Here is a 15,107-nt window from a genome sequence, read left to right on the forward strand (position 1 = left end):
CCTGGATGAGATGTGCCATTGAAGGTTTCTGAATAAAGTTAATGACCCAGTCTGCCAAGTGAGGTTGCAGTGAAAAGATGGTTATCAATGAGGATGACTATTCTGGCACCATGATCTTGAACTTATCAGAATTTTGAGAAAATAAATTGTAAGCCAATAAGAAAAAAGAAATGTGTTATAACCTAGACTTGAAATTTGGCAAGGGAATGCAGTAGGGAAGAGGTCTGACGTCTTGAGCTCATCCTGTGTGCCAGATACGTGCTGTGTATGCAGGTCAGGAAGCAACAGAACTGGACATGGAACAACAGACTGGTTCCAAATAAGAAAAGGAGTACATCAAGGCTGTATATTGTCACCATGCTTATTTAACCTATATGCAGAGTGTGCCTGGAGAAGCCCAGGGACAGGGGAGCCTGGTGGGCTGCCGTCTATGGGGTCGCACAGAGTCAGACATGACTGAAGTGACTTAGTCTGCAGCAGCAGAGTACATCATGAGAAATACTGGGCTGGATGAAGCACAAGCTGGAATCAAGATTCCTGGGAGAAATATCAATAACCTCAGATATGTAGATGATACCACCCTTACGGCAGAAAGTGCAGAACTAAAGAGCCTCTTGATGAAAGTGAAAGAGGAGAATGAAAACGTTGGCTTTAAGCTCAACGTTCAGAAAATTAAATTGCGGCATCTGGTCCCATCACTTCATGGCAAACAGATGGAGAAACAGTGGAAGCAGGCTTTATTTTGGGGGGCTCCAAAATCACTGCAGATGGTGATTGCAGCCATGAAATTAAAAGATGCTTACTCCTTGGAAGGAAAATTATGACCAACCTAGACAGCATTTCAAAAAGCAGAGACATTACTTTGCCAACAAAGGTCCATCTAGTCAAGGCTATGGGTTTTTTCCAGGCAAGAATACTGGAGTGGGTTGCCGTTCTCGTTTCCAGGGGATCTTCCCAACCCAGGGATCAAACTCAACGTCTTCAGTCTCCTGTATTGGCAGGTGGGTTCTTTACCACTAGAGCCACCTGGGGAGTCCCTGTGAGGTCACAGTGAAAGAAGAACAGGTGTGGCGAGACCAAGAACTCTCTCAGGCTCCCTGAGAGCTGACCCTGAACCTAGCTGCTGAGGAGTCTGTGTTCAACGACTACACATTGCCAGCTGGGTAACCCACAGCTTCTTCAATGCTTCTCCCTGGATCCCAGAGGCCAACCTCACCAAGATGCCAAGCCCCACAGGTGGTGCTGCGGGACACTTCCTTCCTCTCCCCTCCCTCAGGCAGTCGTGCTTGCTGCCCTTCCCATCTGCATTTGCACCACTGCCTCTTTGTCTCTTACCCAATTTCTCCTGGGAATTGGAGATTATTCTGAGCACACACACACACTCACATGGCTATAATCTCCAACTTTTTTTTTAAGTCACCATTTTATATGACACATTATTTTTAATTTTTATTTTTGGCTGTCCTGGGTCTTTGTTGCTAGGAGGGCTTTTCTCCAGTTGGGGGTGCATAGGCTTCTCACTGGGGTAGTTGCTCCTGTTGTGGAGCAAGGGCTCTAGAGCTTCAGTAGTTGGGGCTCTTGGGCTCTAGAGCACAGGCTCAGCAGTTGCGGTGCACAGGCTTAGTTGCCTGAGGGCACATGGTATCTTGTCAGATCAGGGATGGAATAAGTGTCTCCTGAATTGGTGGGTGGATACTTTACCACTAAGCCACCAGGAAAGCCCATCGCCAACGTTTTCAATAGTAAGCATGTCGTCAACCTGCAAGTAGAGCCCCTGCTGTGAAAATCTGGACACGTTAGTGTTGCTTCACAGGAAACACGCACAGCTAAGGATGGCGACTTGCCTGGGGGCCTGCTGTGCAGTAGCGCTGCTTCTGCTGAGGACAGAGCTGCGGGTAAAAGCTTTTATAGTCAAGAAGAAAACACAGCAGCTGGGTAGAAAACCTGTAAGTTTGAATTTTGTGTGCCTAAGGGGTGTGCGTGAGAAGAGAAAGCCGAGGCTACTTTCGCTTGTTTTGCTTCCGAAATAAAGTGTAAGACCCGCCCTGTGAAGTCTGTGAGGATTAGGAGGTAGTGAGAACATCCTGGGGCTAGGGACAGAGCACCCAGAATGAAAGCCAAGAATTGACGTTTCGTTGATTTATCAGGCTCTGCTCCAGGCGTTGGGGATACAAGGAGCAACACAGCATTCCTGCTCTCCTGGGTCTGACATCTAGTGGGGAATCAATAAATCAAAGTACTATTAGTAAATAAAATATATAATAAGCTCGGGCGCTCGAAAGAAGCAGGAGCAGGGAGGGGATGAGGCATTCCTAAGATAATTAGGCAGAACATTTGGTGCATGTGGAACGTTATCGTAAGATGACAATACTTGTCAGTACGAGTTCATTTGCATCTCCAGAGGTTTCTAATTTCAAATAGGCCCCATACCTTTCGATATGTCTGTCTCTGGGAAAACAGGGGAAGACTCTCAAATCGGGGGTTCCCTGGTATTCGGACACTTACGGTACTCAAACCCCGGGGCTGCAGCGGGAACTCTGGCCGTAGGCCCCGCCCCGGGTGTGGGCCCCGCCCCCCGGGTATGTGCGCAGGCGTGCACGAGGATAAGAGAGAGGCCGGGAGTGCGCGTGGACCCAGCCGGCGCTGAGCTGGGGTGGTACGATGAACGGTTGGGTGGCTTGGGGTCTAGCGCGGCGTGCTGCGGCCCTAGGCCTGGGGCTGCGGGTACTTCTCTGCTTCGGGTTGTGCCTGGAGATCGCCCCGACTCCGATCCAGACCTGGTCCCCGACCCAGGCCCCAGGTGAGTGAACTTGCAGCCCGCGAGCCCTCTCCCACTGCAGTCTAGCTCCGCCCTCGCCCGCCAGCAGCGCTTCACCATTGGCTACGCCGCAAGTCTGTCCAGGACACTCCCTCCGCACTTGGGTCTAGGGGAGCCTAGCCCTTGAAAGAGCCTTCCCCAGTGGTGGACTCTTTGCCCGGGTTGCTGTGCCTGCCTTTAACTGCCCTGCTTCGGCCCTCTCACACCCCGCACCTGCTCTGCTTTGTCGTGCCTCATTGTCACCTCCAAGCTGCCCTTCACCCCAGCACAAGCAGGAAAGTTCTTTACAGACTCTGGTTGTCCGACCTCCAACCTTAACGCGGCTGGTTATCTGGCGCCTGCTTCCCGGGGCGATTTGTCTGAGTTTCCTCGGCGACCATCTCCCGCCCTCTCAACCTCTGCACCTTCCTTCTCTGGACTTATGAGAGAAAGAAGGATCTTCCCTGGCACCCCAGGCCCTAGGACACGTTTGCCCTGGCCTCAGTGAGGTGGCTCTCTCAGAGGTTCCTAGAGGTAGTGGGACAGGTTAGAATGACCTCCCTGTGCACACTGGTGCCCCCGACTTTCAGCTGTAGACTCAGATTCACACACCCGCGGGTCCTGTCTTATCTGGTTCCCCTTCTTACTCCTGCCTTTTCAAGCTAAGTGTTCCTCCTGCCTTCAAGGATCAAGACATTAACCAAGCTCAGGCTCTTTACACCCAAGCAGTCTCTTTCCTTCAGCACCCTGAGGTAGGGACTCCTAGCGTGGCCCCTTTCCCAGGTCGGGAAACTGAGGTTGGGAGGGGCAGTCACTAATCTCGCCAAACCACGGGCCTTGGGCCCGGTTGGCTCTGCTCTGATGCCCACTTTATAGGACAAACACACACACTGCCTGTCTCCAGGGAGGGAGGTCAGAGATTGCTACGGAGAGGGGCAAGACTTGGGGAGGGAGCTGTAGGCTTTCGGATCCCCATGGAAGGGAAGGAAGTCGGCTCCAGGCCATTCCACAGAACTCAGGGACGGTGGGGCCTACAGGTTATTTGGGCCTGGAGGCCAGCTTGCAGACCGGCTGGCTGTGGAGGGTGGGAGCTTGGAGTGGGGCTTTACTCAACTTTGCCCCTGTGAGCAGAGGTGGAAGGGGCAAGAGGACCAGAATCAAATGGAACAGAGCTAGGCTGGGGCCAAGCCAGGTATTTGCCACCCACCCTGCTGCATCCAGGAGGAAGCTATAAAGGCCACTCCCTTCCTCGGTCCCTCAGACTCCAGTCTGCTGGCCCAGCTTCCAGGCCCTTCTATGTCCCTCCTGCTCAGGGTCCCGGAAGGCTCATATCTCAGCTGGATACAGCCCAGACCGTTGTGTGAGCTGTGTCCATTTATCATCAGGCAGTACCCTGGGTTTACAGTCAAAAGGTCACAGTCCTGACCATCACTAAGTGTCCACTTTACACAGGTACCAGTTCAAGGGCCATTGTTCTAAGACACTGGGCTTCAGGGGTCTCTGAGAGGGACCTGAGACCCCTCCCAGGAAATAAGCTGGAGACGTGAAGTCTGAAGAGGAAATCATGGAAATGCAGAGAGGAGGGAGGAGAGGGAGTACTGGGCCTGGGAACGGCAAGGGCAAAAGGTGGAAATGGGCCAGGCCTCTTGCCACAGCAGCATGGTGGCTAGGCCAGAGGGAGCTTGATGAAGAGGAGGAATGTAGGAGGAAGCAAGGTCCAGGAACGGTTCAGGGCTGGTCAGGACTTACCGGCCACATATAGGATGTAGGCTGTGAGAGGCTGAGCAAAGGGCAGGCAAGGGTGGGTGGCCTAATGGTGTGACTCTGACAGGTCTCTGGTGTCTGAGGGAGATGGGGGTGGGGAACCTGGGGAAGAGGTGGCACAGTCAGGATGGGGAAAGTGGTCAGAGTTCTGGGAGGAATTCAGTGGGTGGGTCAACAAGCCATGGTGGCCAAGCAGGTCCTTTACGCAAGGCCTCACTTTCTAAGTTGCTGTTGTTCAGTCACTCAGTCTTGTCTGACTCTTTGCAGCCCCATGGACTGCAGCACGCCAGGCTTCCCTATCCTTCATCATCTCCTGGAGTTTGCTCAAACTCGTGTCCGTTGAGTCGATGATGCCATTCAACCATCTCATCCTCTGTCATCTCCTTCTCCTCCTGCCCTCAATCTTTCCTAGTATCAGGGTCTTTTCCAATGAGTTGGCTCTTCATATCAGGTGGCCAAAGTATTGAAGCTTCAGCTTCAGCATCAGTCCTTCCAATGAATATTCAGGGTTGAGATAATCAGATAATCCTTTAGGATTGACTGGTTTGATCTCCATGCTGTCCAGGGGACTCTCAAGAGTCTTCTCCTTTGCTAAGGATAGCTGGGACATAACAGGCCTTGTTGACCCTGACGGTGGGCCTGAGCCAGGCCAGGTTCAGAGATGGCCCCTCCCCTAGTCTGTTTAACCACAAGCTTGGAGAGACCCTTGGGGAGACCATCTGGCCATTTGGAGCCTGGTAAAGACCCCAGGATCAGTGAGACCTGGGTTTGAACCCTGACTCTGCCACTAGCTTGTAGCCTCAGGCCTTTCCTCTCCTGTGTGTCTTCTGTAGAATGGGCATGGCTGTAGAATCTGACCAGTAGGGCTCTTGGTGAGGCTGTGAACTGCTGGGCTCCAGGCCCCTCACACAGTGCATCCTTAGCAAAGGTGGTGACCACCAGTGTAGTTCCTGGGACCTGGCTTTCTCCTGGTGGTCGCAGCTTGAGACACTGTCCTCCTAGCTGAGGGTCCAGACCTCCCACTTGTGTGCGTTCCTCAGGCCCCAGCGCAGGCTCATGCCCGCCCACCAACTTCCAGTGCCGGAGCGATGGCCGCTGCTTGCCCCTCATCTGGCGTTGCGACGTTGACCAGGACTGCCCTGATGGCAGTGATGAAGAAGAGTGTGGTGAGTGGCCATGCCCTGGGGTGGGGCTTTTCGGGGCCATGAGAGGAGGTGCTTGTGGAAGGGGTGTGGGTTTCAGGCAAGGAACTCTGAGGTGGGCGGGGCCTCAAGGAGGGCCGGCTGGATCTTTGGGTTAAAAGATGGGTTTGCAGGGCAGCAAGTTAGTGGGGTCTTGGTTGGAAGGTGGTGCTAATAGAAGGGCAGAGCCCTTGGGATGGGCAGACCTTATAGGGTCAGTCGTTCTCCGGAAGGTGGGGCTCGCAGCGGGGTGAGGGGTGGGGAGTACCCGTGCTCTCTTGGGTGGGTATTTGGCCTGACTCACCATGTACCCCCAGGTACTGAGGTACCCAATGGAAGCCCCTCCCCTTGTGACATCATGGATGACTGCCCTGACCACAATAAGAATCTTCTCAACTGCGGGCCCCAGTCCTGCCCAGAAGGCGAGCTGTGCTGCCCACTGGATGGTGTGTGTATCCCAAGCACGTGGCTCTGCGATGGCCACCGGGACTGTTCCGACTACAGCGACGAGCTTGGCTGCGGTGTGTGGCTATGGGGGCAGGGAGGCTTGGTCAGTAGAGCAGGACGCATGACACATTCCAGTGTGTGACGAGGCTGGGAGGGTGCACATGTGTGTCTGCCTGAGCCCGCATATCCATGGGAATGCAGGAGGGCACTCGGGCAGCAAGTGCTTACCAGCCTTGCTCACTCAGTCTGGGGCTGGAGGGTGAGTCCCAGGTTCCCTCATCCCGGGGCACCAGGACCCCCATTCATCCTTCCAGCCCCAGAGCTCCCTGCCCAGCTGCTGAATGCCTGGACTTGTTGCAGGAACCAAGACCCACGAGGAGGGGAGGACCATGTCCACGGGGACTCCTGTGACCCTGGAGAATGTCACTTACCTCAGTAATGCCACAGTCACCGCCATCGAGGACTGGGACTCCGTTCAGTCCGGAAACCGAAATGTTTATGGGATTATTGCAGCTGTAGGTAATATGAACAGCTCCTGCCCCCATTCCCACACCTGGAAGCTGCCCTGGAGAATGGACAAGCTACATACTTCCCTTTCTGGTGTGTTAGGAGCTTGGTGGATGTGGGGGGCTCCCGGTACCCCCTTACCCACTCCCCTCTCTCTTTCCCCACAGCGGTGCTCAGCATCAGTCTGGCTGCTGGCATCCTGTTTGCGTTGTCCCGGCTTTGTGCCCAGGGATGCCTGGCCCCGCTGGGACTGCTGGTGTCCATGAAGGGGTCACTGCAGCCAGAGAAGAAGACCTCGGTGCTCTGAGCATGTGCTCTCACCCCCACATCATACGTCCCCCAAGTATGGCAGGTAGAGGGGACCCACATGTGGCTGCTACCACATCAGCCCCCAGACCTGGCTTCTTCTGTCCTCACAGTGCCAAGCACCTGCGCTCCTGGATAGGTGACCCTGGAGGCTGGGGTTGCCTGGATCCTCCCCTGGACACGAGGAGCCTGGATGGGGAACATGCCATAGCTGGAACTGAGGGGCTGGCCCTGGATCACTCTTGGGGCGGCCCCCTTACTCAGATACTATTGCTACCTCTGTTTGAGAGTAGTGATTAAAGCTAGTTCACATCCTTTGTCTGCCTTTGGGCCTCTGTCTCCCTCTGCCTGGGTGGTCTGGGGGCTCTGTGCAGCCCCTTCTCTGTGGGGGAATGCCTGCCTATAGAGGGTGGGAATCAGGGACCCAGCCCTGGGCACCCTCTTGGCCACTCTGCCTCCTGGAATCAGGACAGGGGACGGTGGGGCTGGGAACAGTTTGCATTCCCAGAGAGGAGCAGATCTTGGGCGGTGCCTCCTGGAGTGCTGGCTGGGGGGCCTCCATCCGTTTCGGCTTCCTGTCTTTGAGACAGAAGCTGGATGTCCCCCGGTTGGTCTCCACCTTGTTTCAAAATGTAGGTTTTATTATTATTCAGGCATGCTGAGGCCTGAAAAGACTGATACTGAAGCTAAAGCTTCAATCTTTTGGCCACCTGATGCAAAGAGCCGACTCATTGGAAAAGACTGATGCTGGGAAAGGTTGAGGGCAAAAGGAGAAGGAGGCAGCAGAGGATGAGATGGTTAGATAACATCACTGACTCTGGACATGAATCTGAGCAAGCTCTGGGAGATAGTGGAGGACAGGGAAGCCTGGTGTGCTGCAGTCCATGGGGTCGCAAAGAGTTGGACACGACTGAGTGACTGAACAGCAGCAGCAGCTGGGGTGTCGGCACGGACTGTTATAAATGTCTCAGCCTGTCAACAGCGAGGCTATCAGAGAGCACCACCTAGGGCACCCGCTGGGGCCCTGTTACAGCGAGACCCCGACAGATGCTCCCCAACCAGAGCCAGTGTGGCAGCTGGACCAGTGCGGGATATACTTCCCGAAAAACCACTTGGCTGCACTCTGCGTGATGCAGAACTTCCCCGACAAGGAATCAAATGCATGACCCCTGGACTGGAAGCGCAGAATCTTAACTACTGGACCGCTGGGGAAGTCCTGGCCATCAAGGAACTTTGAGGGACAAGATTTGTCCTGAAGGTCCTGGAGGGTACACGGCAGGCCCCCGACTGAGATCAGAGTGGGGAGGACTTCCATGGTGGTCCAGAATCTGCCTGCCAGTATAGGGGACATGGGTTCAATCCAGGCTCTGGGAAGATTCCGCATGCTTTGGCTAGTAGCTGTGTTGTGCAGCTGGTGATGCGTTTGTTCACAACATTCACGATGGACGTCAGCAATCGAAAGCTTAGTGTCAGGGACTTCCAGTGGTTAAGGGTCCAGGCTTCCAATGCAGGGGCATGGGTTCGATCCCTGAGTAGGGAACTAAGATCCTGCATGCTGAGTGGCGTGGCCAAAAAAGGAGAAAAGTTTACCGTCAGGCAGTCACACTGCACTGGCCCCAGGGATGAGCAGCGCAGGGGGATGGTGGCTCTGGGTTGGTTGGTATGCACACGAGAGGCACAAGTCACTGGTGACTTGTTAATTATCTCCAGTAACTCGCTTACTCCTTGAGGGACAGTCCGTTCCTGGGCAGTGAGGCCCCAGCTGCCAGGGTGTTGAGACTATAGAAAGGGGAAATTCCCTGGCAGTCCAGTGGTTACAACTCTGAGCTTTCATTGCCCGGGCTGTGGGTTCAAACCCTAGTCAGGGAGCTAATCCCTCAGGCTATGTGGTGCAGCCAAAAAAAAAAGAATACAGGAAGTGTGCTTAATATACTCTAGCTGTGGAGTGATGAGGACAGACTTCCCTGACTCGTTTCTTTCATGTCCTAATGGGGTGGCCGGGGCCCTGGTAGCCTGGGGAAGCACCCAGGTACCCACACAGTGTCTTGAGGCTCAGATATCCAGCAGGCGGAGAGCTGGCCCCTGATGACAAGATGCTGGGAGAGGACAGAGTTTCCTGGGGGTATGAAAGTTCAGCTTTGGGACCCTGCTCCCATAGGAGATGGGTTGTTTTTGTTTTGTTTTGTCTGTACAACGAGGGTTGAGGGATCTTCGTTCCCTGACCAGGGATTGAACCTGCGCCCTTGGCAGTGAAAGTGGAGTCTTAACCACTAGACCACTGGGCAGTTACCCATGGGATTTGAAGTCTGGGCCTCAGGCAGCGTGCTGGGGGCTCGAGTTCTGTCAGACAGCTGTGGGGGCTTGGTAGGTGGGCTGCAGCCAGGATAGGGGATCTTGATCAACAGTGGAGCAGAGGGTGCCCAGCCTCCTGGGGTACAAGGCCTTCCCTTGGTGCCCGCTGGGCACCCCCAGCCCCCAAGCTGGGCCCACGTTTCATGCTGCAGAACTGGAACACTGATGGGCTTCTGGTTGTCAGGAAGGAGTTATGCCAGAGGGTAGAATTTTCTTTTTTTTTTTTTAAGATTTTTTTTTTCCACCTTCATTTTTGTTCAGGTGTGGCCAGCCAGAGTGGGCCATGGAGGCAGGTCAGGGGGTGCGAGGCTGATGTCAGACGCCACCTGAGCTGATGAGGTCTAAGGTCTGGATCTTCCTCGGGTGTCAGCTGGGTTTCCAGTGATCAGTGGCACAAACCACTCTGTACCCACCGGCCCCAAACTCCCACTGGTATATTCTCTCACCTGGCTAGTGTCTCTTTATTTTCCCATGAATGGTGGCTGCTGGCATCTCGGGGCTGGACTGGCTGGATGTCACTGTGTCACTGGACGGCACCAGGGTCATGTCTGGTGCACAGGTGGGTGGGGGTGCCTGGGACAGCTGGACCTCTCCCTCTGCGTGGCTTCTCCAGTTGGCCCTTCTATGTGATGACCCGAGGGGGATGACCGAAGTCCTTTTCTGACAACTCGGGCTTCCCCCAAAGTAGAGAGCCGAAGCCCCCAGAGCTTCTAACACTCAGACGTAGAACTGGGCCACCAGTTCCTCCGTGCTCTGCTGATTCAGTGGAGTTTCAGGTCAGCCCAGATGTGTGTCAGGGGCAGAGGTGGTGACCCCACAAGGGCATGAACGCCAGGGAGGCCTGGTTCATCAGGGCCACCAAGGGGACAGAGGGCCGGGAACGGGCAGGCTGTGGTGGGTGACTCCTGGCCACTGGAGCCTGCTGAGTGACCGTGGGCAAGTGGCTTTGCTGTCCGAGGGCCAGCTTTGTCATTGGCACACTGGGGCAGCCATGGTTACAAACACCTGTCTCGCATGAGCAGGCCTGGATTTTAGCGGCCTTTGTTCTCTTGAGCAGGGTCACTGTGTGCTGCCAGTTACCCATCCTGTCCTGTTGGCAACAAGCCCAGTGAGTCACTTTCAGGATACTCCAGGGAGGGTCCAGGTTGAAAAGGGAGGGGGGCCCACAAGGAGGGGAACATGGTCGGTGCGCCTGGGTCCTGGCACTTGGGGAATACTGATGGGCCTGAGAAGCTAGGGATGGAGTGGGGTGGGGGCTGCAGTGGTGAAGATAGAGAGGGGGTCCAGGGTGTGTGTGCGCGTCTGTATATATCTCTCCAGCTCTCACCATTTCTCTCTTTTTACCTTGAGGGAAACTCACATAGCGTTAAATTAGCCATTAGCTATTTTAAAGTCTGGGCTTCTCTGGTGGCTCAGCGATAAAAGAATACATCTGTCAATTCAGGAGACCCAGGTTTGACCCCTGGGCAGGGAAGATCCCCTGGAGAAGGAAATGGCAACCCACTCCACTGTTATTGCCTGGGAAATTCCATGGACAGAGGAACCTGGTGGGCTACAGTCCATAGGGTCACAAAGTCAGACACAGCTTAATGACTAAACAATTTTAAAGTCTACCATGCATTTAGTACACTTGCAGTGTTGTGTGATCCTCAACTCTATCTAGCTGCAAAGCATTTTTATCTCCCCAAAGGGAAACTCCCTCCCCATTTGGGGTCATTCCTTCCCCCATCCCCTAAGCCTAGGCACTCTAGAGCCCCTGCTCCAGAATTAAGAGCCTTCTTGCTGCAACTAAGACTGATGCAATTAGAAAAAAAAAAAAAAAGATATTTGTTGGGGACTTCCTGGTGGTCCACTGGTGAGGACTCCATGCTTCCACTGCAGGGGACTGGGGTAGGATCCTTGGTTGGGGAACTAAGATCCCAAAAGCCAAGTCCAAAAAAAAAAAAGATAGCTGAATGGTATTATACTAGGTATTAGGCACTTTTCTAGGTGCACAGGATGCAGCAATAAAGGCAAAAGCCCCCTAAAGTGGGAAGGGTGTTTCTGATGATAGTGGAGGGGGGACACTGTTACGGTGGATGGGCACCAAAGTGGGAGCCTGGAGGCGATCATGTTGGTCCAGGAAGGGCATCATGGCGCTGGTGCAGGGTGGGGCCGTGCAGGGGGTGAGAAGTGGTCGGATTCTCTATTTGTTTCGAGGGGAAAGTCGATCTCCTGTGGCCGTGAGAAAGAGGAAGCAAGAGCGCCTCTGAGGTACCTGGGGTGAACTGCGGAAGGATGGAGCCCGCCATTCTGGGGAGGAAGATGGGGAAGGCGGGGAGGACGGAGCGGGTACCACTGGGAGTAGAGCTCTGGACCTGCGGGGCCCCCACATGGAGAGATCAGGAAGGCCTCGGACTGTGCGTTGGAGAGAGAAGTTTAGTTGTCTCAGTGGGTGTCCCTGGATTGGAGAGGAGGAGGGAGTGTCCCCATAACTAGCGGTTTCTGGGGGTGAGGAAGAATTAGGAAGGAAGCAGCGACCATAGGGATGAGAAGGAAACCCGGAGAGTTCAGGAAGGAGTGAATCAAATAAAAGAGCACCATCGGGGCCCAGGCCACGAGGCTTCCCGTAAAACCCGAGAGCGAGACCCGCGCTTTAACACCGTGGGGGTGATGGAGGCGAAAGCAGTGCCACAGGTTGAAGATAAAGTAAGAAGGAGAAAGGGTGTGTGGGCGTCTTTTTCTACAGTTTTTCTTGGGGTGGGGCAGAGTGGAGGCTGAGACTAGGGCAGAGGCTAGACAGGGAGGGCGCTCAGTCTTTCTTTTTTTTTTTGCCTTAAAGTGGAAGATGCCCAGGAGACGGGCTCTAATTGGGGGAAGGGAGCAAAAACAGAAGATAAGTGAAGGTGGGGGTTACCGCAAAATTGGAACCCCAGTAAGTTGCTGGTGGCAGTGTAAAGGGATGCAGCCGCTGGGGAAGAGAGTTGGTGCTTTCTCAAAAGTTAAACATAGAATTACCACATCACCAGAAATTCCACTCCTAGGAATATATCCCAAGTAACTGGAAACAGGTATTCAGGAAAATACGTGTACCTGCTTGTTCCTAGCAACGTTATTCACATTACTTAAAAGACGGGAACAATCCATGTATCCCGCCGTGGATGAATGGACATATAGAATGTGGTCTGACCAGAATGGAGTGCTATCCAGTCATGACAACAAAGGAAGTTCTGACACACGCTACAATGTGCCTGAACCTTGAATACGTACACAGAGCAAAAGAAACTAGAGGCAAAAAGTCAGGGTGTATGAGTTCATTTAGCCTGTGAAATGTCCAGAATAGATACAGAGACTGAAAGTAGATCAGTGGTTGCCAGGGGCTGGTGGGGAGCAGGTAAGGGGAAACAACTGCTTACTAAATAGGTGGTGGGATTCCCTGGTGGTTCAGTGGGTTAAGAATCTGCTTCACAATGCAAAGGACACGGGTTCAGTCACTGGTCTGGGAAGATCCCACATGTGACGGGGCAACTAAGCCTGTGTGCCCCAACTCCTGAGCCCAGTTGCTGCAGCTACTGAAGCCCGTGAGCCTGCAGCCTGTGCCTCACAGCAGCAAGCCGCCTCAGTGAGAAGCCCTTGCCCCACAACCAAGAGTAGCCCCTGCTTGAGATAACTAGAGAAAACCCTCGTGCAGCAAAGAAGACCCACCACAACCAGAAAATAAATAAAACTTTAAAAGAAATAAGTGGTGATAAAAACTATTTGAAAACCTTTGTATTTAGATCAGTTTTAGGTTCACAGGAAAATGAGGAAGGTAGCTATAGATACTTCCCCTATATTCCATGGCCCCATACATGCGTGGCCTCGCCCATTATGAGTACCAGAGTGGTACCTTTCTTACAATCTTTCATAAACCTACAGTGACATGTCATTATCACCCTAAATCTGTAGTTTGCCTTCTAGTTCATTCTTGGTTCTGTACATTCTATGGGTTTGGACAAATGTGTAACGACATATAGATCCATATAGTCAAAGCTATGGTATTTCCAGTAGTCATGTATGGGTGTAAGAGTTGAACCATAAAGAAGGCTGAGCACCAAAGGATTGACACTTTCAAACTGTGGTGCTGGAGAAGACTCTTGTGAGTCCCTTGGACTGCAAGGAGATCAAAGCAATCAATCCTAAAGGAAATCAACCCTGAATATTCACTGGAAGGTCTGATGCTGAAGCTGAAGCTCCAATACTTTGGCCACCTGATGTGAAGAGCCGACTCATTGGAAAAGACACTGATACTGGGAAAGACTGAGGGCAGGAGGAGAAGGAGGTGACAGAGGATGAGATGGTTGGATGGCATCACCAACTCAATGGGCATGATTTTGAGCAAACTCTGGGAAATGGTGAAGGACAGGGAAGCCTGGTGTGCTGCAGTCCGTGGGTGGCAAAGACACAACTTAGTGACTAAACAACAACAACAATAATGATGTGTATCCACCGTTACAGCATCATACAGAATATTTTCACTGCCCTAAAAATCCTCTGTGCTCCACCTATTCATCTCTCCCTGCCCTCTGATTCCTGGAAACCATTGATATTGTTACTGTCTCCATAGTTTTGCCTTTCCTCAAAATGCCATAGAGATCAAATCATGCAGTATGTAGCCTTTTCAGCGGAGAAGGCAATGGCACCCCACTCCAGTGCTCTTGCCTGGAAAATCCCATGGACAGAGGAGCCTGGTGGGCTACAGTCCATGGGGTCCCTAAGAGTCGGGCACGACTGAGCGACTTCACTTTCACTTTTCACTTTCATGCATTGGAGAAGGAAATGGCAACCTACTTCAGTGTTCTTACCTGAAGGATCCCAGGGACGGGGGAGCCTGGTGGGCTGCCGTCTATGGGGTCGCACAGAGTCGGACACAACTGAAGCGACTTAGCAGCAGCAGCAGCCTTTTCAGGTTGGCGTCTTTCACTTAGTCATATGCATTTAAGTCTCCTCCATGTCTTTTCATGGCCTCATAGCTCATTTCTTTTCAGCTCTGAATAACATTTTATTGTTTGGATGTGCTACAATTTATCCACTCACCTGCTGAAAGATGTCTTGGTTGTGTCCAACTCTTGGTAATTATGAATTAGGCGTCTATAAACAGCTGTGTGCAGGTTTTTGTGTGCCCGTAAGTTTTCAGCTGCTCTGGGTAAGTACCAAGGAGTGCTATTGCTGGATCATATGGTAAGACTATGTTTAGTTTTGTAAGAAATTGCCAAATTGCCTTCCAGAGTGACTGGACCATTTTGCATTCCACCAGCAATGAGCCAGAGTTCCTGTTGCTGCAATCCCTCACCAGCAATTGGTGTTGTCTGTTTTCTGGATTTTGGCCATTCTCAAAGGTATGTACTGGTTTCTTGTTGTCTTAACTTGCAATTCCCTGGTGATATATGTGCAGCATCTTTTCATGTGCTCATTTGCACTATGAACATGTTTGGAAGTCTATGTTGGTGACAGCTGCACAGTTTTATGAATACACTAAATGCACTGAAGTTTATCTTATTTTTAATAATTATATTTTTTGGACGTGCTGGGTCTTCATTGCTGCGTGGCTTTTCTCTAGTTGTGGTGCGCAGGGGCTACTTTCTATTTGCGGAGCACTGGCTTCTCATGTTGCAGAGCACCGGCTCTAAGGTGTGCGGGCTTCAGTAGTTGCAGCATGTGGGCTGGATAGTTGTGGCTCCTGGGCTCTAGGGCACAAGCTCAGTAGTTGTGGTGCACGGGCTTAGCTGCTCCGA

The 15,107-nt window shown here is 52.7% G+C and overlaps 1 protein-coding gene across 1 annotated transcript; it reads left to right on the plus strand.

The window, feature by feature from the left end:
• Positions 1-2,592: 2,592 nt before the first annotated feature.
• On the plus strand, positions 2,593-7,319 carry CD320 (CD320 molecule). The gene is made up of 5 exons (XM_027547532.1): positions 2,593-2,800; positions 5,602-5,727; positions 6,060-6,263; positions 6,550-6,708; positions 6,864-7,319. Exons 1-5 carry the CDS (start codon positions 2,662-2,664, stop codon positions 7,001-7,003), a joined length of 768 nt encoding a protein of 255 aa, XP_027403333.1. The 5' UTR covers positions 2,593-2,661; the 3' UTR covers positions 7,004-7,319.
• Positions 7,320-15,107: the final 7,788 nt, after the last annotated feature.

The sequence above is a fragment of the Bos indicus x Bos taurus genome, chromosome 7, assembly GCF_003369695.1.
Source record: "Bos indicus x Bos taurus breed Angus x Brahman F1 hybrid chromosome 7, Bos_hybrid_MaternalHap_v2.0, whole genome shotgun sequence".
Taxonomy (NCBI): Eukaryota; Metazoa; Chordata; class Mammalia; order Artiodactyla; family Bovidae; genus Bos; species Bos indicus x Bos taurus.

Coding starts and splice junctions, on each gene's coding strand:
- CD320 (XM_027547532.1), top strand. CDS start 2,662: ATGAACGGTTGGGTGGCTTGGGGTCTAGCGCGGCGTGCTGCGGCCCTA. Junction 2,801..5,601: donor GTCCCCGACCCAGGCCCCAG/GTGAGTGAACTT, acceptor TGCGTTCCTCAG/GCCCCAGCGCAGGCTCATGC. Junction 6,264..6,549: donor CAGCGACGAGCTTGGCTGCG/GTGTGTGGCTAT, acceptor GACTTGTTGCAG/GAACCAAGACCCACGAGGAG.